At 40.7% G+C, this 25,521-nt stretch overlaps 4 protein-coding genes across 4 annotated transcripts; 3 read left to right on the top strand and 1 right to left on the bottom strand.

Annotated features, from left to right (window-relative positions):
* Window positions 1-1,230: 1,230 nt before the first annotated feature.
* On the bottom strand, window positions 1,231-3,432 carry LOC139913671 (proteinase-activated receptor 3). The gene is made up of 2 exons (XM_071901762.2): window positions 3,282-3,432; window positions 1,231-2,706 (listed from the first exon to the last, which is right to left on the bottom strand). The coding sequence occupies exons 1-2, from the start codon at window positions 3,337-3,339 to the stop codon at window positions 1,622-1,624; spliced, it is 1,143 nt and encodes a 380-aa protein (XP_071757863.2). The 5' UTR covers window positions 3,340-3,432; the 3' UTR covers window positions 1,231-1,621.
* Window positions 3,433-13,155: 9,723 nt separating this feature from the next.
* LOC139913647 (proteinase-activated receptor 1-like) lies at window positions 13,156-16,618 on the top strand. The gene is made up of 2 exons (XM_071901727.2): window positions 13,156-13,389; window positions 13,702-16,618. The coding sequence occupies exons 1-2, from the start codon at window positions 13,323-13,325 to the stop codon at window positions 14,970-14,972; spliced, it is 1,338 nt and encodes a 445-aa protein (XP_071757828.2). The 5' UTR covers window positions 13,156-13,322; the 3' UTR covers window positions 14,973-16,618.
* Window positions 16,619-18,167: 1,549 nt separating this feature from the next.
* LOC139913650 (proteinase-activated receptor 2) lies at window positions 18,168-20,389 on the top strand. The gene is made up of 2 exons (XM_071901736.2): window positions 18,168-18,335; window positions 18,738-20,389. Exons 1-2 carry the CDS (start codon window positions 18,263-18,265, stop codon window positions 19,793-19,795), a joined length of 1,131 nt encoding a protein of 376 aa, XP_071757837.1. The 5' UTR covers window positions 18,168-18,262; the 3' UTR covers window positions 19,796-20,389.
* Window positions 20,390-22,988: 2,599 nt separating this feature from the next.
* Window positions 22,989-25,521, top strand: f2rl1.2 (coagulation factor II (thrombin) receptor-like 1, tandem duplicate 2). The gene is made up of 2 exons (XM_071901724.2): window positions 22,989-23,132; window positions 23,524-25,521. Exons 1-2 carry the CDS (start codon window positions 23,060-23,062, stop codon window positions 24,612-24,614), a joined length of 1,164 nt encoding a protein of 387 aa, XP_071757825.1. The 5' UTR covers window positions 22,989-23,059; the 3' UTR covers window positions 24,615-25,521.

The following is a 25,521-nucleotide window of genomic DNA, read 5'->3' as shown; positions in this document are numbered from 1 at the left end:
TGGTGAGATGACTGTATGTACTACAAGATGTTATCAAGCAGGGGTGGTCAAATCTGGTTTTGGGGGGGTCACCAGTTCCTTACCTTAAGTCATTGACAAGCCGGACTCCACTAACCCGGTTTCAGATTTGAAAACCTCTGCCATTAAACAATATGTGGAGGTGTGTGTACAAAAAAAAAATTAACAGTCCTCGATATGATTTATTTTGATGAGGAAGGTTCAACAGAATGCAATGTAACAGTGCAATGTGAAGGTGGATTCCTCTGGCATCTACATGCTGAATAAAGAGTTTCATTTGAACAGCTATGGTGCTTCGTTCAGTTTGTTCAGTGTCTAAATTTGGATGCACCCAGTTACACCAGCAGATGGCACTATTTAGAAACTGGTCACAATGGACATGAGTTATTCAAAGCTTTTTCAGGAGCCTTATTGTTTTATTAGGTCTTATCGCTGAAGTGTTCATGTTCGTTTTGCATGTGTTTGGGAAGAAAGGTCACACTAAGATTATCTATGCTGGGTTTTTTTTAAAATCCTGGATATGAGAACACATAACAGTCATAATAGTGAATAGTCAAAGCATAAACTATCCCTGTTAGTGTTCCCCTGTGAACAGCTAAGCAGGTCCCACTGTGGAAAATAAAACAACCCTATAGTCTCAGACAGAGTGGCTCGGCTGTCTGGCAAAGATTAAAAGTGACGCCTCTTGATCTATGTAGGGAAACTCTCTTTTCTCTTGCCTCCTCCACATGCAGGTCAGAGGTCGGGCTCGGCTACAGAGCAGCAGCCTGGAGCCGGTAGGGGTTCAGTGTCTTGCTCAAGGACACTTCAACAGGGTGGATGTCACCCGACATGGGAACACAGGCCAAGATGTTTAATGTAGCATTTATTACAATATTTACAAAATCTTACCACTATCAAATGCTGCTGTAACAAAGCCAACAGATTTTAGCCACAGACTTCACATTTGTATATATACATGAATATGAATGGTGTTTTTCTAGTATGTGTGTGTGTTACAGATGCTTGTCAGAGAGCTGCATCCTGTCACAGACTTGGCAGGAAATACCAACACACTGACAGAGGGATAGCAGAGTGTCTGGGGTTCATCTTTAAACTATGTCGCAAACTGATAAAACCTGAAGGTAAATCTGATACGACTGTGCAGTACTGTACATTGTAAAAATGTGAAATGAGGTAAGCTGTCTCTACAGCTTTCTTTTTTTGACATGCTGTGTTATCAGGGAATAGGATAAATGATGATTGTTAGTACCATATATTCACTGGATCAAGAAGATATAGTTTTCTTGAACAATATCTAGGATAAATAATCTTTATAAAACAAATAGTAAACATTAAGCACAAAATAGCTTTGACCTAGTCCACATTAAGCTCAACAAATATTATATCAAACAAGAATACATGAAGGTTTCAGAGGGTTATTTTCAGAGAGTCATTCCATTACTGATGTCCAATTCAGTACTGGTAACCCAGAATCCATTGCGTGTGTGCCACATATAGAGGTCCTTTTTTTCTGCTCTTTGGTTTCCAACCACAGAGAACAACTCGTACATCACATCAGGCACAAAATCAAAACCTGTGGATGGTTATGTTGTTGTTGATGTTAGGTGGATATGCTCAGGGTCTTGCCCTTGAAGGTCATGAAGTAAAGCCTGGAGCCCGCAGACTTAGACATGAGGAGGAAGAGGAAGGGGTCTAGACAGGAATGGAGGCAGCACAGGCACGCCGCCATGTTAAAGTACGCATAGAAACTCTCCTTTCCGTCCACAGACAGACGCACGTAATGGAGGAAGTGCAGGACTCCGGCGGGGGCAAAACACAGCAGGAAGATAACGAACACGAGTGAGCTGGCCTTGATGTACATGGCCCAGTCGTGGTGCGAGCGGTTGAGCTCGCGGACGATTCGGACGTAACACGCGGCCGTCACCGCCAGCGGCAGCAGCAGGCCCAAGAAGGTCAGGCCCAGGTTGTAGTAGAGCAGGGGCATGTGGGAGCTGTAGTCCAGCGGCAGGACGTCGTGGCAGGTGGTGAGGCCCAGCTGAGGGAGCCAGTAGCTCTGCTGGACCAGCAGCTCAGGAACCGTCGCCGCCCCGAACACTCCCCACACAGCCAGGCTGGCCCAGGCGGCGCAGGCCCTCTTCGGGAGCCTTTTGTACAGGAACGGGTGCACCACAGCCAGGTAGCGCTTGACGCTGATGCAGGCCAGCGTCTGGGCCGAGCAGTAGAGGTTGCCATAGAAACAAGCCGTGACCACTCGACAGGCGGTCTCTCCGAGCCCCCAGTGGTTGCCATGGAGATGGTAGCGAGCCTTAAAGATGAGAGAGAGGAGGAGGAGGAGGTCGGAGAGAGCCAGGCTGCAGTAGAGGATGGCGGAGGACACCTTCCTAATTTTAGTGGCCAGTGCGCACAAGATGGCCGCGTTGGCGGGGATCCCAACGGCAACAACCAGAATATAAATAGTGGGGATGACCCGCGTGCTCAGGCGACCGCGGAGGTATCCTGCTGTGCTGTTGCTTAGTAACCGTAGGGCTGGAGGGGCGTGATCGCTGGGGAGAGATGAATGGGGAGCCTGTGTCCCGTTTAGAGAGACGAACTTGGTCTGAATAACTTCTGGTTCGCCTTTAAATGTCCGAGGCACAGGGAAGGCCACTTCAGAGATGTTCCTCCTGCCTTTCCCTCTCCCTTTCCCTGCTTCCAACACAGAATAAAAGAGTTAATATTTATGTTAGAGTGTATTACAGTATATTTTATCACAATCAATTTAGAATTATTTGACCACCATCATTATAAACCATACAATAATACACTAATATACAGATATCATCCTGCATCCATAATGTTGACAGGTTTTTAGGAACTACTAGCTAGACAATAGCATACAAAGGTGGTTTGGCACTGAAGAGGAACTGTCTCGTTTGACATCTCATTTGAGTAGAAACATACAACAAAATGTCAAAAAATGCACCACTGTCCAACTTGGAGCTCATTATATCACAACTCTAAATTCAGCTGAACCTGAAATTGAAACGCTTTTTATTCATAAATAGTGTCTCAGTTATCAGCAAATTGCTTTCATAAAATATTACAGTTTGGTGAAAAAGTTGGTGGACACTGCAAACATCCAACATATTTATTTTTGAATAAGCTAAGTAAAAAGTAGAGTTGTGATAAAAAGTGGCTGTGATAAAAAAACAAAACCAATTGAAACATTTAACATATCATGCTATTCTTAAGCTTAACTTAAGAAACTAAGTATCACTTACCTTGTGTGACATCTAGAAAGAGAAAGGAGAGTAGGAAAAAGAGAACAAGCTTTCCCATTTTTTTCTAATTGCCCAACAGCACTCAACACTAACAGGCAAATCAGTCTGGTGCGTGATCAGCTTCACATGTCTTGACTGTTCGGCGTCACCTCCGTCCGGTGCTGGAGTCGCAAACACCTCCCCTTGTTGACCGTAATGCCTCCACTCAGCCCAAGCTGGAACAGAAAAAAACTTGACATCATACCCACATCGGTTCAACAGGAATGTGCTTTTGTTTCTGTTGTAACATGCACACAGTGAAGTTTCAACATTCAATAATCTACCTTTTGATTTATGTTGCAACAGGTGAAAGTGCTATAACATAGTAAAGCACATTTTTTTTAATATTTTTAGCATAATCTATTGACTGCACTGTTACTTCACTTAAAAAAACTTGATTTTCTTTTATGTAAGATCTGTATAATTGAGCAATTTTCCTATGCAACATTGTCAAGTAAATGACTCCATTAATATACATCACTATTATAATCAAATGTAAGGCTTTCTTTATTTCTGTGGTTGCAGTTTATCTGTCCCTTTTGTCCCAGCGATGTGATGTCTACAGGGAAGTGGAGTGACACACAACACACACTCAAGGGGGCCGCTGAGCAACAGAGGAAATGTCTGACTGCAGTTGATAAGCTTGTCTGAACTTGAGCAGTTTTGTTTAGTCTTCTCTTCCGCTCTGTTTTAGTTTTTTTTTACAGAGGAAGATTTTTCATTAAAGACCTTTTACTGTCTTATTTTGTTTTATACACAAACTACGAAACCTGTGATGCTTCAGCTGTCAGAATAACAATTAAGTGAAATAAAAGCCTCTTGGTCTATCTGTCACTATCCTCTAACCACAGTTCATTTAGGATGAGTCATATCTGAATGATGTTTGTCATATTTCTAAAACTGTCTGAGGTGTTGCAAATGTTCCATAGATGCGTTTGATGATCATCTCGCTTCAGGTTTGCTCCTTTCATGTGTCACATTATCATGATTAGAGGAAACTTCAACTACTTTAGTTTTCGACAACATAAAAAAACTCTCTTATATAGCAGCCTTAACCCTTTATTTTTCATTTCATGCTGTATGATTATCATTCATGATTATTTCAGTTTCCCCATCTGCACGTGCTGATAACCATTTTATAACTTATCACTAATGTCCAGCTGATCGCAGGTGTGACCTTTGACACACTGTCTTGTTTCCCTCTTGTGTTTATGCGGCATGCGGGGAGAGATGTAACTAGCATCAACATCTGTGTGAACCCAGCTTCGCCACAGGCAGACCCTCGCAGTGCGTGAGACGGCCACTTCTCGTCCGTGACGTCACTGCTGACATGCAACTGAAAACAACACGGATGACTCATACTGAGGATAAAGAAATGTAATGATCTATTCCTCACTGCGGTCCATTCGGTCATAAACAAAAATGTCATGTCATGCTTCCTTATTTGACCCGGTGTGATCAGTGACCAGTGATGTTATTGTTTACTGTAATATTCACAAATGGCCAACACAGTCTGTGAACACATGCCAGACACAAGCGATTTGTTATAGTTTAAGTCAAACTTCAGCAAACTTTTCCACAAAAACAAACACTATGAATAACTGTTTTTCCGATACACCATTAGACGTAATAGTCTAAATACGCTTATTATGAGAGAAAGGTATTATTTTAGTACATAAAACTTATCCAGCATTTCTGTCACCAGTTATTCAAAGCCACTAGATGAACAAAATCATGCGTGAAAACAATTGCAACACACACAGAAATCACACAGATCTATTTCAGAGCTTTCTACAGACACTGTGCATGAGAAACAGATGTTTCATGTTTCAAAGGACAACATTTAAAGCTGCAAACATCTGTCTCCTCTAGTTATAAACTGTAGTAATACAGCACCTTGCCCCGCAATAATGCTATGCTTCTTATTTTCCAAGCAGGCAATAGATCAAATATTTTGAATATCCAAATGTGGGATATGAATTTTACCTGATGCTTTCCTTTTTTAAAGCATTGACTAATAATTTTGAGTCTGAGAGAACACATTTGTATTAAACCATGAAAGCAGGGTTCATATTACAGTTTTTTACGATTGCTAGCAACCTTTTATCAGTTCTGTAGTCACATTTTCATAACTCTTAACACAGTTAGCACAACATCGGTCTGTTGTGGGCCATACCATTAACACATTTCTTGTTCCTTTGACACAAAATGCATTCACTGAACACATTTTAAAAACTCTTGAATTTCTTTTACACACAAGCTCAACCAAGACCAAAACTATGGATTTTTACTGCCAAATTTACAAATGCTTTCACACTGTATGTCAGAACAGATAACCTCATGTTCTAAACCTAACTTATAGGCTAAAGTTGAAGTGAACAGCAGTTCACATTGTACATTGAAACACAAATATATGTTTGTATATGTATAATGTATATGCTTTTTATTGCTAGTGAGAAACAGCTGATTGAAGCTATGCAAATAGACCAATCACAGCTGAACACTGCCAGGGGTGGATAAGGCACGCCAAAAGATACTTCCCAAGGTGCATAGCCAGAGAAAATATAAGGAGTGATGTGGACGAGAACATGTGGCCAAATGCAGAAGACCGGGTAGATTAGAAAAGGACTGTGTATTTTTCTTTTTTTTTCTTCTGTGCCTTTTTCTGTTTGTATATTTTATTTTTACACCACTGTAACCAGCAGCTATATTGCAGATTTTTGTTGATCTCTTGCAGTAATTTCCTATAGCAAATAAAGCCTTTACTGTAGCAATTCTGTAACTTATTCCTTTTTCATATACTGTACATTCTATAAAGTAAAGATGAGTCATTCACTTCTGATATAGAATGTTTGCAAAACATTTACTACACTCAACAAAAGAAAAATGTAGAGTGACTTCAAAAGTAACTGCAGTGCGAAAAACAATTGATTATCAATATACTGTCTATTGTATAAGGGTAGAACTGACACATATAAAGTAATACATTTTCTGTAATACCATCTGCTGTTAGTATTTTGTATGTCATTGTGCTGTGATTGACTAAATGTTCCTGTTGGAAGAAAACATGTGCTAGAGTTTTGAAAGAATTATTTGATTTTGAGACATGTTTGCAGTGTTTTGGTACAGTTACTGTATTTTGACAAAGTATTCTTGCATTTTGAAAATTAGTGTTGGTGTTTAGTTTACAATATGTGATTTTGAGCATAAAATTAACTGTTTTGCCAACTGTGTGTTGTAGGTGAGTTGGTGTGTGAAGAGTTTAGAAAAAGTATTATAAGTATTGAAAAACGCTTGCTAGCGATCGTAAAAAACTGTAATTAATTATGAATTACTCAAAATCAGCCCAAACATGGAGAGATATAACTGATATATAGGAGACTGCATGCTGGGCATGGCCTTGCTCTGTTTCTAGTTAAGACTAACCCAGTTCTAGTTATAAAAAGATCTAAAGGGGAGCAGCATGCGTCTTCCCTGGCAGACTTTGGTTCCAGTGAATCTGTGAGTCATTAGAAGGGATTAGATCTTTGTGACTATTCATCACAACTCACAAGAGTCTTTGCCAGAGTCTTGCCAGAGAGCACTGACAATTTTCCACACCAGAGGGCAATATTGCCTTTTTTCACAGGTTGAAATTTCAAAGCTTTTTCATGTGTTTTGTGATTCTAGGAGCCACGTTATGTCTTCACCATCTCTCTTCTTATAGATCCTATAGTTCTTATAAATGAATTTCTGAATGAATTTCCCCCAATATACACCTGCAGTTGCTACAGAAGTCAGATATGGAATAAACCCAGCGAGTACTAACTCCCCATTTAGCCTCATTAATCAAGACCGAGTTGTCAGGGTCATTGCCAGCTCTCACAGATAAAGGATAATTGCTCACATAAGTGGTCCATTTGGATGTTTTCCTGTACTGCTCTTTCTTTCTTGGCCTCTAAACCAGTTACGTAAACTTCCTTAAACTGTTTTGTGAAACTGGGCCTATTCCTAGTTAAAAAAAAAAAAAAAAAAAAAGCAAAACATATAAACATTTTGCTCCTTCTCTGCCCTTGGCCAGCCTGTTTTTTTTTTGTTTTTTTTACCAAAGTTTACTAAAGTCACATTTATTTATGGATCACTTTTACCAAACATGTCCATGTCTGTCACAAATTGCGTTAAAGAAATAAATAACCGTAACAAGAGATATTAAAAAGAAAGAACAAACATATGTCTCAACTTTATGTGTTATGTGCTATATGTTAGAATATTTCTGATGCTTTTGACACTTAATTATTCTACAATCAAAATTATCTCACTTTGGCTTTCAACATAAAGGTGGCTTAAAAAATGTATTCTTGTCAGTTTGTAGCTGCAAATGCATGGACATCAGATAGGGTGTTAGCATGTGGTGTCCCACTGGGCTCTGTTCTTGGGACCTTGTTGCTCCTGGTCTATCAGTGACATCTTTGCTGCATCTCACTTCCAGTTCCTTTTACTGAAATTACCAACTGAATCTTTCTGCATCAAAAAATATCTTCCTTCTAGGTAAATGAAACAAATGGTTTTAGTATGAGGAAATGATTCCAAGTAAAATATCCTTGAATACAAAATGTAATTTCAGCATTTTAAATACTGCAAAACAAGTGCCTGTCTTTCCATTGGTAAAACTGAAAATAGCTAAGTTCCATTTCTAGCAGTCTTGCAGTGAAAAAGACCAGTAAATACCATATTTGTTTGTAATAAAAGTACATCACCAGCAAAATCAGTGGTTAGTCCATTCTCTTACCAATATATTATAATTTGATTTTCCTCATATGCAGCAATATTGCTTGAGGTTTAATTTTTGCTGGCAATTTTTCAAAATCCATACATGACAGAAATGTTTGTTCTTTCAGCAGCTGGACTCAACATTCAGCAGCACTCTTTTTTCCATTCTATCTTCAACATAAACACACAAACATGTACTTTTATTTATGAATGCATCGCCCTGCAAAGTTTTGAATTCATAAGTTTATATTTTTTTTATCCCAGACACTCACATAGCCTGCACCTTCCCCTGTCTGATGAACCAAAATGCATGAAGTTCCTCTCTCAATAACCCAACATTTTTTCTCTCTTCTCACTTTTTACACACACACACACGCACGCACGCACGCACGCACGCACGCACGCACGCACGCACGCACGCACGCACGCACGCACGCACGCACACACACACACACACACACACAGCTAAATGAGATCTCCTATACTAAGCACACCCATAATACGTTTTTGAGAGGTATCTCTTTGTCTCTTGCAAATCTTTTCTGTTTTTTAGTTGTTGTTTTCAACTCCCAATCTCTATGTATTATATTCCATCTACCTTCACTGTTATGTTACATAATGTTGCTTTTTTCGCTTAATATGTGCACTAAACTAAACTAAACTAAACTAAACTAAACTAAACTAAACTAAACCACTTTATTTTCTGGGTCCACAATTTCCTAATAATTTCCTAGAAAGGAACTGTTCATTTCGTTCGTTTCCTGGAAAGAACCATGAAATGATGCAGTATTTATATAGAAAATGTCAGCAGTTTGGTGAAGTCGATAAGATACTGTACGCTTTTAAAAGAATTTCCTGGAAAGAACTGCAAAACTAAATACTATTTATTGGAAAAATAATAGGCAGAGGTCAATTTGGTAACCCAAGTCATTATTCATATAATTATATAATATAGTTATTTGTTGAATTCCTTCCTCTAATTTCAAATTTTCTACATAACTACTACATAATTGCATGGTTCTGTCTTGGAAACTTCAGAGGAAATTGGAGGAACTTACCAACTACCAACTACCATTGAACTCTTTCTCTATTTTCCCTATAATTAGAACATAATGTAATGGTTCTTTCCAGGAAACTTCCTAAGAAGTGAACAGTTCCTTTCTAGGAAATTATTATATTAACAGACCCTGTTGTCTAACCCGTCCCCATTGGTGGAGCACCCGTCAGTCACCCAACAGTTTAACAAAGTGAGTCTATAGACTTTACCACTTGCTCTGACTGGGAGAGGCCTTGAGAAGATTAACACTTGTTTAAACGGACACAGAAAAAGAAAAGGGATTGAGGGTAAATGTACAAAACAATCTGTCTGTGTGAAACACCGCCCTGGACCCGTGCCAGTGGCTGCACTCTGTATCTAAACTCTCTCAGGCTGTATCCTGCCACCTCCTTGGAGCAGGAATGGGCTGTTGTTAGTTTAGGAACGCCCAGCCCAGCGGGCAGGAGGAGCAGCATGACCTCTGCAGTGGACGTTATGTTCAGCTGCACCGTCCATGATGACAACAATGAACATACTGTAGAGCATGGGTCTCAAACTCGCGGCCCGCGGGCCAATTGCGGCCCGCGAGACGATATTTTGTGGCCCCCACCTTAATATGAAAGTTTAATGTTAGTGCGGCCCGCGAGTTTTATATGGATGGCACTTTACAGTATTGTGTGCGGAGCTGAACGAACCTACCAATCACGGTGGGGTATATGGCTCTCGGGGGTGGGACATCGACCGGGCTTGATGCAAGCAGAGAAACATTTCTCAATGAGTGAAAGTTACAGCAGCGTTGCCATGGAGAGTTTTCTTCCGTGCCTGGCTGGCTGCCTCGTTTCTATTGGGCACACGCGGACATTCGTCCCAGCGCGCTGCGTTCACAACACTTCCAAAAAAAAGATTTTAAAGTTGCTGCCCAGCGGGACATTATACGTATATATGTCTCTCTCTGACAAAATAAATCAAAGTGATGCGTACGCGGCGGGATAAAAGAAAAGTAAGGAACTCAATGTAGCCTAATGTAGTCTGCAGTCACATAGCGACACCTGTCCGTCGGCGATAACAGTCCCCGGTAAACCGGACCAATTATAGGGTCGCACCGTTATTTGTGGGTCATTATTTTTTATTTGCATCGCGCTATTTGCATTGCCTCACACGATGAACACTACATATATTTCTATATGATGTCATTTGTTTTTTTTGTTTCTATGACTACTGCCAGGTCTCTAGCAGCAAGGAGTAGGCAAGAGAAGCCATGTTCAGAAGAACAGTTCATGTTCTTCAATGTTCCATTCATGTTCAGGACAATTCATATTCAGAAGAACCCATTGAGGTTAAAGAACTGTTAATAAAGACGTTTAAATCTTATTTTGTGTTAAAAAATAAAAATAAAGACATTTGAGAAGATTGGAATTTTTTTAACAAAGCTTTTCTTGTGGAATACCTGATGCGGCCCAGCCTCACCCAGACTCTGCCTCCAGCGGCCCCCAGGTAAATTGAGTTTGAGACCCCTGCTGTAGAGTGACACAAACAGCAGAGTACAATGGCATTACATCTCAAATGTTCATATTCATAAGTGGGTTGAGAGATATTGGGTTGCAATGCTCTGAGATGGTAAGTCAGCTGTTCTGAATTGATCATGGAAGCTGTTTTGGATTGTAAAAATCCAAAACAGGCTGCTGTCGTAAAGTTTTTCTGTTTGTGAGGAAATGGACTTAGTCTGGCAGTCTGTGAATTCAGAGATTGTGTCCCCATGGGTCCTTACAAGCTAACACAGTCAGGATGAATGAGTCAGACAACACCCCCCTCCCCCCCTCCCCATCCCCCCACCGCCCACATTATCTACCTCTTTCACACAGTCTCTTGACACCTAACGGGAAGAATATAACAAACACATTTCCCTCTCTCTCTCTCTGTCCCACACTTTTTGTTGCAAATATTATTGTACTCTGTTCTCAGTTCAGTGTTTGATCATGATAAACCTCCCAGTTGCAGACACTGCACCATATAAGGGCAACTATATCGACTATCATAATTACATGAGTTCAGATTTTTGATCTTGTGGTTTTGAAGCCTATGGAGCAATGAGAACTGCCTTGTCATATGCAAACAATAATACAACATCATGTGATCTCCAGGAAAGAGAAGCCATTAGGATCTGAATGGCTCGTTTACATGAGCCAGGAAACAAAGACATCCGCTACACACCGACAAAAAAAAAAAAGGAGAGAAGACTAGAGAGAGAACTTCTTGTAGGCTATATACATTTGTTGGTGTCTAATCAAACTAATCAATGTCTAATCTGTCACTCAGGGTCAGAGTGAATGTGGCCCTATCCATGTTTGGAAGGCTGACAGAGAGATGGAGCGGAAATGGCAAACATCGTTGGAGGTCGTTGGAGTTGCAACAGCTGTATCTTAAATTATTCAAAGTCTATTCCTTTATCAGCCAAAAGTGCGTTTAGTTCTATAATCTGTGATTTTTTCCAGCAACTGACCTCTCAGCGACTCACTGTCCATCTGGCTTGGCTTGATCTGACTGTCCTACAAACAGAGGAAGCAGTTAAGCATATCAAGGGGGATGTTGCTAAATGTCTAATAATGTTATGTTTATTTTATACAATCTGAACTCAGTCAAGCCTTGAAAATGTACTGGTGGATGTTTTCATCCAACTTACCCATTCCTTTTCAACAATACTCTGTCTTCTCTTATTCAAGTAATAACAGCAGCAACAACACCACCAACAAAAACTATTTTATTTATCCTTTACATAGTAATAACCTATAGTCCTGTTGACCTTACTGAGCGTGATCTGGGTAGGCAATCTATTTTCTGGTTTGCATACAAGTTCTAGGCTAATGTGTTTAAAATATAAATGTCCTAGTTAATCTTTAATTTCTGTTTCTCAAATCAGACAAATTATGCAGGGTGGCAAGTTAAATAAGATGAAACTTGAATGATTCATGCGGGGAAATTGATCAATGGCAAGATAATTTTGCTTTTTCATAGTAAATGATGAAAAATTAAAAGAGTAAAAACAGAGTAAGGCCAAAATCTGCATCATACATTTCCCCTGTCAGAATGGCCTTGCTACTGTTGCTCAATTTGTTGATCCATACTGGTGAAGTTACTTACAAAATGTAATCCATTAGATTACTGATTACTTGATTAAAACTGTAAACAAAATGTACTGAATAATTCACACATGGCTTGCTTTCAGTACTTTTTGTTTTACTGTGTCTAAAATAGAATAGAATATAAACTGTGAGGTTTCCCATTTCTAGACTGGATTTTAATTTTCCATTTAATTTCTATTCTATGTCATTTTATTGTTATATCATATAGGGATCACAATCAATAAAGAAAATCACAATTTGTTAGGATATGGTTCCTTAAGAAAAGAAAGTAAAGTAATTAAATATAAAGTAGCCTACTAATTCTACAACAAATATTATTTACATTATAGTGAATCCATAGGAGATCAAAAATAAATAAATAAAAATACCCTTAAGTATAAGCTTACTATTGAGTACTATAAGTACACTATAAGCTATAGCCTACCCATTGGAATATTATATAATTATTAGAATGATGCCATAGGAGACATACAAAAAATAAAAGAAAAAAAGCAAAATAAAAAAAAGCAGCCTACGTTAAGGTCACCATAAACATCTTTGAGTACCACAGACAGACTATACTGTAAGTTCCAACTGGAATATTACAGGAATATTACACTGTTTAGGAGGGAAAAAAGCGATAAAGCAGGATAAGGTCACTATAAACACATTAGGTCCTGTTTAGCCTACCAAGGACACACTTTAAGTCCATATCGGAATAATCAGGTTGGCCGAGCTTTGGCGCATCACGGACTCATAAAAACAGCTCATCTTCTCTTATCCATGTCCACTTATAATAAACGGGCCTTCTTGTAAGCCCAATACATGGTAGATGGTATCTGGATGTTGTGTTTGATGGGAGGAATGACATCAGCCGATAGGAACTCATTGCTCAGCTCTGCGTCAGAGGCGGCTGGGGCGCAGAGAGGGGGCGTTCCGGTCCGGACCGACCGGACCGCGGCCAGAGAAAACAGCTTTACACTGAGTGGACGAGCACGAGCGGGGGCTGTGAAGAGAAAAGACAGAAACAAAACACGCCGCCAAACGACATTCAAAGACCAGTTTTAGGAGTTTGCCTAATACAACGTGTTTGCTGCAATGTTTTCCAAAACTTTTCTGCTGTTTCTGGTATCTGCGCATGCTGCCTCGGCTGCAATATATAACGGTAAGAAGGCTTGTCTAGGCCTATCCCAAGTTACTGCTTAATGATTTACTTAAATTAATCATTACTGAACGATGTAGCTGTTTCATGCACATAGCTAAAATAGATGGTTTCATTGGTGGATTCTTAAATCTCAAATAGATTGCCACAGATATCTAGGCATATTTAAAACCGTGTAGACATTTATCAATGAAAAGAAAAATACATTAGATGAAAGAAAATGAAAAGAAAGAAAGTACACAATAGCCTACTCTTCATAGGATAGTTATTTCTCAGATTGCTCTGACTCATTCTGGATTTGATTTCTCTCCCCAGGCACCTCAATTGTGAGGACCTTTGCCGTAATTGACAAGGCAGTCACAGATGAACCTCTAGACCTGGAGGAACTTCTCCTAGATGATGATGTTACCATCATGGATGGCTCCAGAAGTGGCCTGCGGGTCAGATTTGTTAATGGAACAGCCAAGGTTAGGACCAACAGCAGCAAGCAGTTGATCTCAGATGAGGCGCAACTGTTCCTCACTGGCCCTATGTCCACCATCTTCATTCCCTCCTTCTATACACTTGTCTGCCTCATCAGTGTTCCTCTCAACGCCATTGCCTTGGTAACCTTCACTCGGCAGATCCGACCCATGAAGCCAGCAGTGATCTATATGCTTAATCTAGCCTGGGCCGACTTGCTCTTTGCCCTGCTACTCCCCTTCAAGATCTCCTACCACTTCAGTGGCAACAACTGGACATTTGGCCCGGTGATGTGCCGTGTGGTCACTGCAGCCTTCTACTGCAACATGTATTGCTCCGTTCTCCTCATAACTTGCATCAGCGTTGACCGACTGCTGGCTGTAGTCTATCCCATCGACTCTCTGGCATGGCGGAGGCCCCGGACCGCAGTCATAGCCTGTCTAGCCATGTGGATATTGGCCTTGGCTGGCTCTGTGCCCCTAGTCGTCTCCGAGCAGACTGTTCACTTAAAAGAGATGGGCATCACCACCTGCCATGATGTCCAGGACCTGGCTGTGCTACAGTGGTACTACAAGATCTATTTTTCCACCATCTGCTGCACCCTCTTCTTCCTGCCTCTGCTCATCACGATGGTGTGCTACAGTCGGGTGATCTGGACACTTACCAGGGTCCCACACGGGGTTGCAGGACGTTCACGCAGAAAGGCAAGAGCAGTGGTGATGGCGCTAACAGTGCTGGTGCTATTTGTGGTGTGTTTCACCCCTACCAACTGTGTACTGTTGGCACACTACCTGCAGTTTAGCCACGGAGCCGGAGAGGTCCCTGACGGCACCTACGCAGCCTATCTGGTGTTTATGTGTTTGGGGAGTCTCAGCTGCTGCCTGGATCCCCTCGTCTACTACTTTGGATCGTCCCAGTGCCAGAGACAACTGTCCAGCGTGCTGGGATGTCGCAAGGGTATGGAGGGTGGAAAGAGAATTCATTCATCTTCTGGTTCATCTAGGTCCAGCACTAGAACGAGTCTTAAATCCAGCATTAAGAAAAGCAAAACAAACACTCCAATCACCAAGATGGACTCCTTCCAAGCGAACCTCGACAGCCAGTACAAGAAGCTACTGGTCTGAGGGATTGACATGTTGAGTAGGCATGGATCGAAATTACTTATTGACTGTTACCTGTGACCACATTTTACAGTGCTATGAAACAACTCCTTTAATATGAAGTTCAAGGCACATAATAGATAGCAAAGATATCTCTGAGCACAAAGAAAGCTGTTTAGGGTTTAGTCTATATAACAGTTTTTCTTTCAAGATTATAAAGGCATAATAAATGAACCTATCATGCTGACAGAAACAGCACGCTACAATTGTAATTGAAAGTTGGAGTAAAGTTGGAGTTTCATAACAGTAAATATTCACTGACAAACCTGCCTTTTGAAGTGAGCACAACAGACACTATGAGGAAATAATTGAAGAAGTTGGATAAGAACAAACTTCTTCTGAAACTTCTTCTGAAACATTTAATAGTACCATGATATGCTTTCATCATTGGACTACTTACATACATGAGCTTCAAGTGAATCAATGTGTATTACAATTAGGCCTAATGGAAGAGACCATTTACTATTATGTCTCGTTTGTCTTGTATTATTTTCAACAGTTGTTTACTAAAAAGCATATTTTCATGCACTTGAGCTTAACCGCATGCACTTGTGTAAAGCTACTTTACAACACTACTTATTTTGTACTTTCTTTAAATATATTATGTAACACTTTTGTCTCTGACTACTATGAGTGTCCATGTGATAGTGTTTGAAAGATAACCGAGAAAGTGACAGTAATATGATGAGCAAACATACAGTATGAAGAGGGTCTATGCTGCTGTAGTTTGTTTCATGCTGCCCCCTGCTGGTGGAAAATGTATATGTGTCCTATGTAACAGGCTTTTCACTTTAAACTCTGCAGGGTCTTTTCCCCTCCAGTAGGTAGTGCTACATTACCATTTACACAAAAACAGTAACTGGCTTGCTCTCTCTCTCTCTCTCTCTCTCTCTGTCTCTCTCTTTAGAGTTATATAAAGGTGTGGAGGGAATGGAACTAATAACTGTGGAAATACTTTTTGAATCCTTTTATCCACGCTAGACCAACTAGCTGCCCTATAGTCACTCTACTACTATATCCCTCCCAGCAATTGCATACTTGTGCAAAGACCACAGTCAATAGAGAGGCAATGGACAATAATCGCCTCAAGGGACAGTTTTATTGACTAAACAGAAATACTGGTTAGGCATAAGGTCTTGATATGTGCTGCTGTAACTGCCTGATAGCACTTGAGCTTACTCGATAAACATTTGCAATGGGTAGCAATTTCCTTTTCTAAGATTTAAGGGTTAAGGGAGAGTCAACTGTGAGGGAATCACCACTTCCCTTCTTTTAAAAATATTTTATTTGGTCTGTAATGCAACATTTACCCAACAATTAAACACATCCTGTGCAGGAGTAGGCAGAGGCTAGACCTGTGTACCAACAACAGCTAGTTTCTGGGTTCTAGCAGTTCACATGCAGAGTGGCCTATACGTCTGTCCAATAGGATAGAGTAAACAAAATGTTTGCTTGAAGCGCACATTAAGAAGACTAAATATTAGGTTTTTGGCCTACACTGGCCTGTCCAGGTGTCAGTTAACAGACTGAAAAGGAAGGTTCTGCAGTCCACTCAAATCAGTTGTCATTACCAGTGATGTAGAGGTAAATAAAAAGGTGGCCATAGTTTAGTTTGCCCACATCACTTTTATTTTTTATTTGTATGTTCAGCAACAGTTTTTAAAAAGATCTTCGAGGATGTGTATACACACTATTTTTCATTCAAACTATGACCTTGATCATAATAAACCAAAAAGCAACCAATACAAACAACCAATCCTATTTTTAGAAAAGCATTAACTTTGATCAGTTTGATGCAACCTAGTATGATGTTTACTATGAATTTATGTCACTAAGATTTTTTGTTAGGCTATCTTCTGCAAATAAAGAGGTGAATAAAGTCGGTTTAGATCGGTTTACCCTCATGGGCGACAGTTGGACATGACCAGATGGCACTTGCCACACCTTAGCCTATAGAGAGCCTAAGTCCCTCCCCTTCCGGTGGACCACCATGGGACCTTATTTCGGAAAAAATATGTACGGTAGTCAACGGCGAGAGACAAATAATTGTTTGATCCCGTTTGAATTGTGCCATGAATTACACATATGATGTTTTGTCAATTTAAATGATAATTTTGCAAGTCAAGAAAGTCGCAGTTTGTCGTAAAACTGTTGAACTATAAGACTGTAAAAATACGTAATTAGAAAGACTACACACCCAAAAGTCGCGCAAGTGACGTAACTTCCTCTCTCCACAAGCTACCCAGAGCCGCTGAAGCTAAGTCCCTCTCAGATAGCAGGAGTATTATACACAACCTGGAAGGTAGACAGTAAGAATGGATTTAAACTGGTTTAGGATAGTTTTAGTACAGTGGGGGCTAACGTTAACGCGATGCCTGTGTGTTTCCTATGTTTCGTTCCATGTTGGTGTTGGTGACGTATATTGTGCGAGACGAGAGATGTAGTTCACTGAGCGGTTTCACACAAAACTAAACGTTACTGTACTGTTTTACAACAAACTGAGACTTTCTTGACTTGCAAAATTATCTTTTAAATTGACAAAACATCATATGTGTAAGTCATGGCACAATTCAAACGGGATCAAACAATTATTTGTCTCTCGCCGTTGACTACCGTACATATTTTTTCCGAAATAAGGTCCCATGGGGGACAGCGGAAGGGGAGGGACTTAGGCTCTCTATGTGTCCAATTCTCACCCTGTGTAGAGAGCAACAATAAAGCAGGAACTGCTGATTCGTCAGGAAGTGGAAGCCATATAAACACAGGGGTAGCGTTCAAGTTCGCTCTAAACTGTGTAAACTGTTGGCAAACAATAATTTATTCTGATAATGTGTCACATTGAACAAAATAATAATCAGTCATCGGTGATTGCTCCCTTGCCCCCAGACATGTAATCGTTATAAGCGGGTTTGCCACATCAGGCTTTGCTGAATTGACGCTCCTGTTTACACTCCACTATCCCTAAAAGTCTAACAAGAACAGAAATACGATCTGTTTCCGATACGCACTATGGACAGTCAGGGCGAAACAAGGTACAGGCTGATCTCAGATCAGATCAGGGGCTGTGGATGACTTCCTACCTAATGCCGAAATCAACCGGAGGGTGGAACGCGTGGTCACCTGACTGATCGCACAGGTAACAAAACCAGCTATTTGAGAAGTGAGTGGCATTTCGACAACGGCGGTGACAAGAGGAAACATAACCACACCCGTGGACACTATACTAGACCTTTTTTATAACTTTGGATTTCACAATGACTTTGACGACACGTTTGTTTCTCCTGGTCCTCATTTTGTCTTGCGTAAAGACTTGCCTGTCTGAGAACGGTAAGGTTTGTCCCTGTTAAGTCATTTCCACTGTGGATTGTTAGAAGCCTAATCTCCTGAACAAAGATCACTTCAGGAAGATTTATAATCCAAATGGCTGTACTATATTCCGTAATTCAAACATGTTTAAATTGCATATTTTGATCCTAATTGTTGTTGTGAATCAAACAATCAAACAATTTGACTATATGTAAAGTGGATCATTCCTCATGCCAACAACAACTCATGTATTTGACATGTAAGCCATAGAGCCACGTAGGAAACAAGCCAAAGAGGTCACAGATGAAGAGATAATACGGTCTAACTCATGTTTAACTCTCAAATTTAGGCAAAATACAGTATGTTCCTCACAGTAAACCTAATGTACTTCTGCTTTTCTTATGAACCTGTCTGACATTGAAGATCTCAGAGGCTTTACTGGTACAGAGACAAAAGATGGGGTGTTGCTCAACCCCACAGCCAAGAAGGTCTTGGAGAGTCGTCTTACCACAGTCTTCCTCCCAGTCGTCTACATCATTGTGTTTGCTGTGGGGCTGCCCACCAACGCCATGGCCATCTGGGTGTTTCTCTTCAGGACCAAGAAAAAGCACCCGGCATCCATCTATATGGCCAACCTGGCTCTATCTGACTTGCTCTTTGTCATTTGGATCCCCCTGAAAATTGCCTACCACTTCAGCGGCAACAACTGGATCTACGGAGAAGGGCTGTGCAAAGTCATGATAGCTTTTTTCTATGGCAACATGTACTGCTCCATCATCTTTATTACCTGCATAAGTGTCCAGCGTTACTGGGCCATAGTCCACCCCCTGTCCCAGCAGAGACGGGACAATTGTGTGGCCGTTGCTGTCTCCGTGACAGTCTGGGTGGTGGTCTGGCTCGTCACGACGCCTCTCTACCTGTATGATCAAACGGTCAAGGTAACGAACCTGAACATCATTACCTGCCATGATGTCACCAGGCCCAGTCAGAGGACGACGGCAGCAGCCTACTTCCTGACCATGGGGACGCTGGGATTTGTTGTCCCCACCATTGTGTGCGTTGTGTCCTACGTCCTCATGCTCAAGTCTCTACGGAGCTCCATGGCAGACGCCAATATTGCCAAAAAGCGACGAAAAGCCGTGGTTTTGATCGTCACGGTCCTGGTCATGTTTCTGGTGTGCTTCACCCCCAGTAACATCATGCTGCTGGTGCACTACACCCTCCTGCTGCGCGAAGTGGTGAACAACGGCTACGGCTTCTACATCACCACCCTGTGCTTGGCGAGCCTCAACAGCTGCGTGGACCCGTTCGTGTACTACTTCATCTCAGAGGAGTTCAGGGATCACGTGAAGAACACGCTGATCTGCAGGAGCGAGAGGACGGTGGAGAGGATGAGGGTCTCGTTCAGCGCTCTGAAGTACTCCAAGAAGAGCAACACCTATACTTCTGACTCTGGGAACACACAGAGCAGCAGCTGCTAGCGGGGTTGTTGGTTTTGAGGGTGAAATAGTTTGATAGGATGATGAAATGTTTAATTGTACTGTGACTTCTTCCATCTCAGGAGTAGTTTGTATGAGGAAACAGAGGAGGAGAGTAATCTCTATTTAGGGCACACCACAAGCCCTTGGTCTGTATGAAACCTGTGGCTTTTTTTCTATATCTAAATGAGGAAAGCACTATTTATATTATAATAAGAGTTTTTGTCACACTTTGCTTGATGCAGTCTGCCTCATGCCATTTTTAACTGATTTTTATTGACTGATATGGTTGCTACAGGTCAGTTGTCTTTTAGCCCATCGCCATAGTTTTGTAGCACTTTGTAACTGCTGACATGCCGTACGGGTTTGAGGCTGTCCTGAAACTGCAGGCAAAGGCCTGTGGTTCAGCAAGTGAAAGCTAAACTTTTATTTAAATTCTTTTAATCACCTAAGCATGTTGTAACACCTGTCTGATGGCTTTCACTGTTATGTATATATCTTGTACATATGTTTTTTTAACATAACTTTACAACCATCTGATATGGTAGAATTATGTACATTTTAAAGTTTTTCAATAAAAGTAAATGCTCAACAATTCATTGTCTTTTGTTCACTGGATGGTCATTGACATTATATGCTTTGGGGGTTATTCTTTTTTAATATAATTATTCTATTTAACCTTTATTAAGTTTGGTATTGTTTGTCTTTCAATACTACACAAACACAATTTGTTAAAATCCCTTTTATGCTCCATGACAGCCAGAATGTCACATTATTTGTTCCCAATGTTAGATCTATGTCACTGGGTGTCTTTTCATTGGAAAGTTTTTCATATTTCAACAAGGTATTTTTTTACTTTGGACCTGGCTGATATGATTTCAGAAATGTCTCCTTCTCATTCCAAGAGTAGCAAATACCTTTAAAAGGTTGAACTGGAGATGGGAGCCTCCCGAGTTGATGTCATTACTTAATAGTGCCAAAGTGTCCAAACATGAAAATCCACTCATTAATCGAGACAGCGAGGAAGAGAGGGAATGCCCTGACTCATGGCTGTTTGGTTGGTCCTCTAAACTAGTAAACAGGTTCGTTTATCACATGACCAACTTATGTTTATGAGGTGCATTTGAGTACTTGTTTAGGTGGGAAAAGCCAGAATCCATGAGGTTCTACATAACAAGATGTAGTTGGGTGTAATTTTTGCCACTAATTTCAGCTTTGACAAAGTTGTTCAGACTTGTTTCTTTCAATGGAAGAACATTTTCCAAAATTAACCAGATTAATACTTCAGTGATCTGGAAAAAGTCACCCATCCTTACATCTCTTCTTGTTTAGACTACTGCAACTCTGTATTCCTGCCTCAGTCAAAAGTATCTTGTCTCCGACTTGTATCACTGGGATCTTTGCATCTTTCCATTAGTTATTTTGTCCTTTCAGAATTGATTTTATAATTTTACTGATCACTTCGAGGCATGGGTAGGTCTGGCACCGAGCTGTATCACACGCCTTTTAATGCCATATGAGCAGGATCACAGCCTGAGGTCCTTGGGCAGGTTCCTATTGATCCTAACAGATTATAAACAAGAGATGATCAGGCCAGGCCATGCTAGACTTTGAGGATCTTAGGCTTGTTAAATCTGTATCATCACTTCTCAAAACTCATTTTTATAGACTTGCTTTGATGCAATGACCTTTTTATCGTGATTGTTTTTGACCTCCCTTTTATGGCTCTTGCCTGGCTTTATATTTCTTACCTTGCTTTTATTGCCTTTGCTGGTAATTATATCTATCTTTTTTGTTTTTTTACTCCTTTGCAAAACACTTTGTAACTGTGTTTTGAACAGTGCCAGCCCATGGCATAAACATGCTATGCCATCGTTTAGGGCCACAGTGGAATTATTATTATTGTTTGGTGGTTATGATTGGAGTGTTTGGGGCCACAAAGACAATCTTGTTCAGGGCCACCAAAAGCCCAAGGCCAGCTCTGTAAAACTGCTATATAAATAAAGATTATTATTATGATTATTATGTAGATTGGTCCTCTTTTTTGAACACTTATAAGCCAATTATGTTCAATGAATATTTTAGATTTACATCTGCCTCTATTTTAGACAGACATTACTCCCAATGAATCATTTTCTTGACCATTTAAATATAAAGCCTTAACTGCTTTCAGAAATTGTAGAAATGATGCAAAAAAAAAAATGGATTAAATTAAAAGGTGAAATTCGTGTTCCTGGTGAAATTAAGGGGAAAGAATGATATAAATCAAGTGAAGTGAAATCTGACCATTTTGACTACTGCCAGATTCTTTTACTCATGCCATGCTCAAACAAATAGGAGCCTATACATCTGGGAGTAACATCTTTGTTTTCCATATTTTTGTGTCGACTTGACATTATAAACATTGCACTCTGCATTTTGATCCACTCCAAATTCTCACTGACAATGACAATATTGTCTGGCATCTTCCTTTTACATGTCAGATTACATGCTGCACTGTGGGATGCACTAAAAGGACAATATGATGTTTTATTTCTTTATTTATGCACCCAATCCATTCACACAGAGGGACCATAAAGTACGATAAGGTCACTATTGAGTACCACTAATATTATAGGAATATTGTAGTGGTATCACAGGAGGTTAACAAAATACCATAAAATAAGATAAGGTAACTGTAAACTCATGATTTAATATCACAGACACAATGTGAGTCACTATAAGAATACTGTAGGAATATTGTACTGATACCATATAGGAGAAGCAATAAACCTACTATACACACTTTGAGTCCATGTATATATTTACGGGATCTATAAAAGTGTGTAGCTTTTTACAACGCATGTCAACACAACACTATGTACGTATGTATGATTTTCTGTAGACTTGATAATGTGAATACGATGCACATGTAAATCATGTAGCCTATATTGCAGTAAATTCACACATCTACTACTTCACTTCCCATGTATTGTTATATTTATATGCTGCATAATGATATTTTCAGAATGTTTCCACTATTTAATACGGTTCTTCTTATCTTATCTTATCTTATATTACAGAAGTATTACAGTGATTCATCGTTGGGGCTATCTCTGTAAAATGCGGGTCTTCCTCCATGACTCATATCAACCTTTATCCTCGCAGACGGGGAGGCGGGCCAGGTATGACGTAGACAGGTAGTCTCAGGGTGTGTCCTTCACATGAGTTGTTATCTAACATTTTAGGAAACTGCTGCAGAGAGAATAGTGAATTACGTTCACGGACATGGCCTTAACACAATCAGCGGGATCGCTCCTGTTAATACTCAGTTGGATTTATAGCTCAAATGCCATTCCAGGTAAGGTCGGAGGTGCCTTTGATCGCTTTGTTTTTTATTAGGAAGTAGGCCTATATCTATATCGCATACCCGTGGCTACTAGTTAATCTGCCACACTTACTCTCGCACCACGGGATTAAGGATAGGCTATTAAATGTTTGATGCATGTTAAGGGGAATAAAACGGGTGTTTGGTTGAGTTAGACCTTTTTCAATGAACCGCGTTGTTCAGCTTCACATGACAAACCAGATATCAAGGGTCCAATAACGTATCCAGCCTAGTAACTGAGATATTTAACCCATTACTCCATTTAAAAACCGAACTCGACATTGAACAAAATGTTTAGCTGGCTTCATGCTATTTGATTATCTAGAGAATGGCTACAATAAATTGTTGTTTTTGTTTATTTAAGGGAAAGGACGGGGGTTCATTGGGGTTGTGGACCCGCTGGATTCAGGCCAAGTAATTGTGGACAAGGCGACGTCCGACACACTGAAGAGTGGCTTGACCACAGTCTTCCTCCCAGTCGTCTACATCATTGTGTTTGCTGTGGGGCTGCCCACCAACGCCATGGCCATCTGGGTGTTTCTCTTCAGGACCAAGAAAAAGCACCCGGCGTCCATCTACATGGCCAACCTGGCTCTGTCTGACTTGCTCTTTGTCATCTGGACCCCCCTTAAGATTGCCTATCACTTCAACGGCAACAACTGGATCTACGGAGAAGGGCTGTGCAAAGTCCTAGTGGGCTTCTTCTATGGGAACATGTATTGCTCCATCCTCTTCATTGCCTGCCTTAGTGTGCAGAGGTATTGGGTTGTGGCCCACCCTCTGTCCCAGCAGAGGAAGAACAACAAAGTGGCCATTGCTGTCTCTGTGTCCATCTGGGCTTTCATCTGGCTTACCACCACACCTCTCTACCTCTATGACCAGACTGCCAGGATCAAAGACCCCAACATTACCACCTGCCATGACGTCAACGTCATACGTGACCTGGACAACCCATTCCCTGATGTCCAGCTCCCCTACTACTACTTCATCTTCATGGCTATGATTGTGTTCCTCGTCCCTTGTATAGTGATCACTGTGGCCTACATCCTTTTACTCCGAGCCCTGGGGAACAGCATGGTGGACAGCACAGCGGCAAAGAACCGTCAGAAAGCGGTGGTGTTAATTGTGACTGTGCTGGTGACATTCCTAGTGTGTTTCATCCCCAGTAACATAATGCTGGTGGTGCATTACTCTCTGCTAAAGGACGGGGTGATAAATAACGGCTATGGCTTCTACATCACCACGCTGTGCCTGGCCAGCCTTAACAGCTGCCTGGATCCCTTCATCTACTACTATGTGTCAGAGGACTTCAGGGACCATGTGAAGAACACTCTGCTGTGCAGGAGCAGTAGGACTGTGGAGAGGATGAGGGTCTCGTTCAGTTCCATGAAGTACTCCAAGAGGAGCAAGTCCTACATGTCGGAGTCGGGGCACACAGAGAGCAGCACCTGCTAGTCAAAGGGAGGAGAGCAAGGACTCTGAGAGGATATCAAGGAGCCTGCCTGTGCTTGTGTTCTGGTGCACTGAACATCGTACACGCCTTGTAACACTGGGACAGAATAAATAGGTCTCTAATGATGGACATACAGTGACACTCGGGCCACACTGTACTGAACATCGGTCATAAACAGGTGACTGCAAAGCATCAGATAACCACCAAAGATCATCATCCCCAGCTGTGTAAGTTACAAAAAGTGTGGTCATATAGTTTTTAGAAGGCTGAGTTTGTTGTGAGGATGATTGAAGCAGGATGATAGCAGAATGATTTGTGAAATGCATATTACTTGAATACAACATGAGCTCCTGTATAGAGTTGAATTGTGAAACATGAACATACATTATTGTTAGATTTTTATATAAAGCAGGAAAATGTTTGTGTTGGTAAAAACTCTTAAAGACAGAAAACAAAGCCTACAGTATATTGTCATGTTTGGTATTTGTTCTTGATAAATGCTTGCTTTCCCAAGATCTTGACTGAATAGTTAACTGAACTGAAGACTATTAAAAGCAAATGAGACATCAATTGTGAAATGGCCAAATTAACTTGATGTGCTCAGTGGAAATAAGTTGTACTGTGTTCTGGAAGAATACAAAGTGCTATGACCTTGATCAACACTCACAATGTATCAGTGTGGCTTTGGTCAATCCAGCCACAAAAGGCCTAGTTTCTATTCATTCCTGTTTGTCTTGCCTATTTACTTGTGTAGCATATGCCTAACAGTTTATTAATTTGTTTTAAACCACCTGTGTCATTGGGTTGATTTACCTTTGAGATCAACAATGTTTGAATGTGATGAGAAAAAGATGTTTCTCATTTGTTACATGCTTTCTTAAATAAATGATAGCAACAGGTTGTAGTTTC

Source organism: Centroberyx gerrardi, chromosome 2 (assembly GCF_048128805.1).
Source record: "Centroberyx gerrardi isolate f3 chromosome 2, fCenGer3.hap1.cur.20231027, whole genome shotgun sequence".
Taxonomy (NCBI): domain Eukaryota; kingdom Metazoa; phylum Chordata; class Actinopteri; order Beryciformes; family Berycidae; genus Centroberyx; species Centroberyx gerrardi.
The sequence above is the reverse complement of the archived record's forward strand: the minus strand, read 5'-3'. Positions and strand labels throughout refer to the sequence as shown.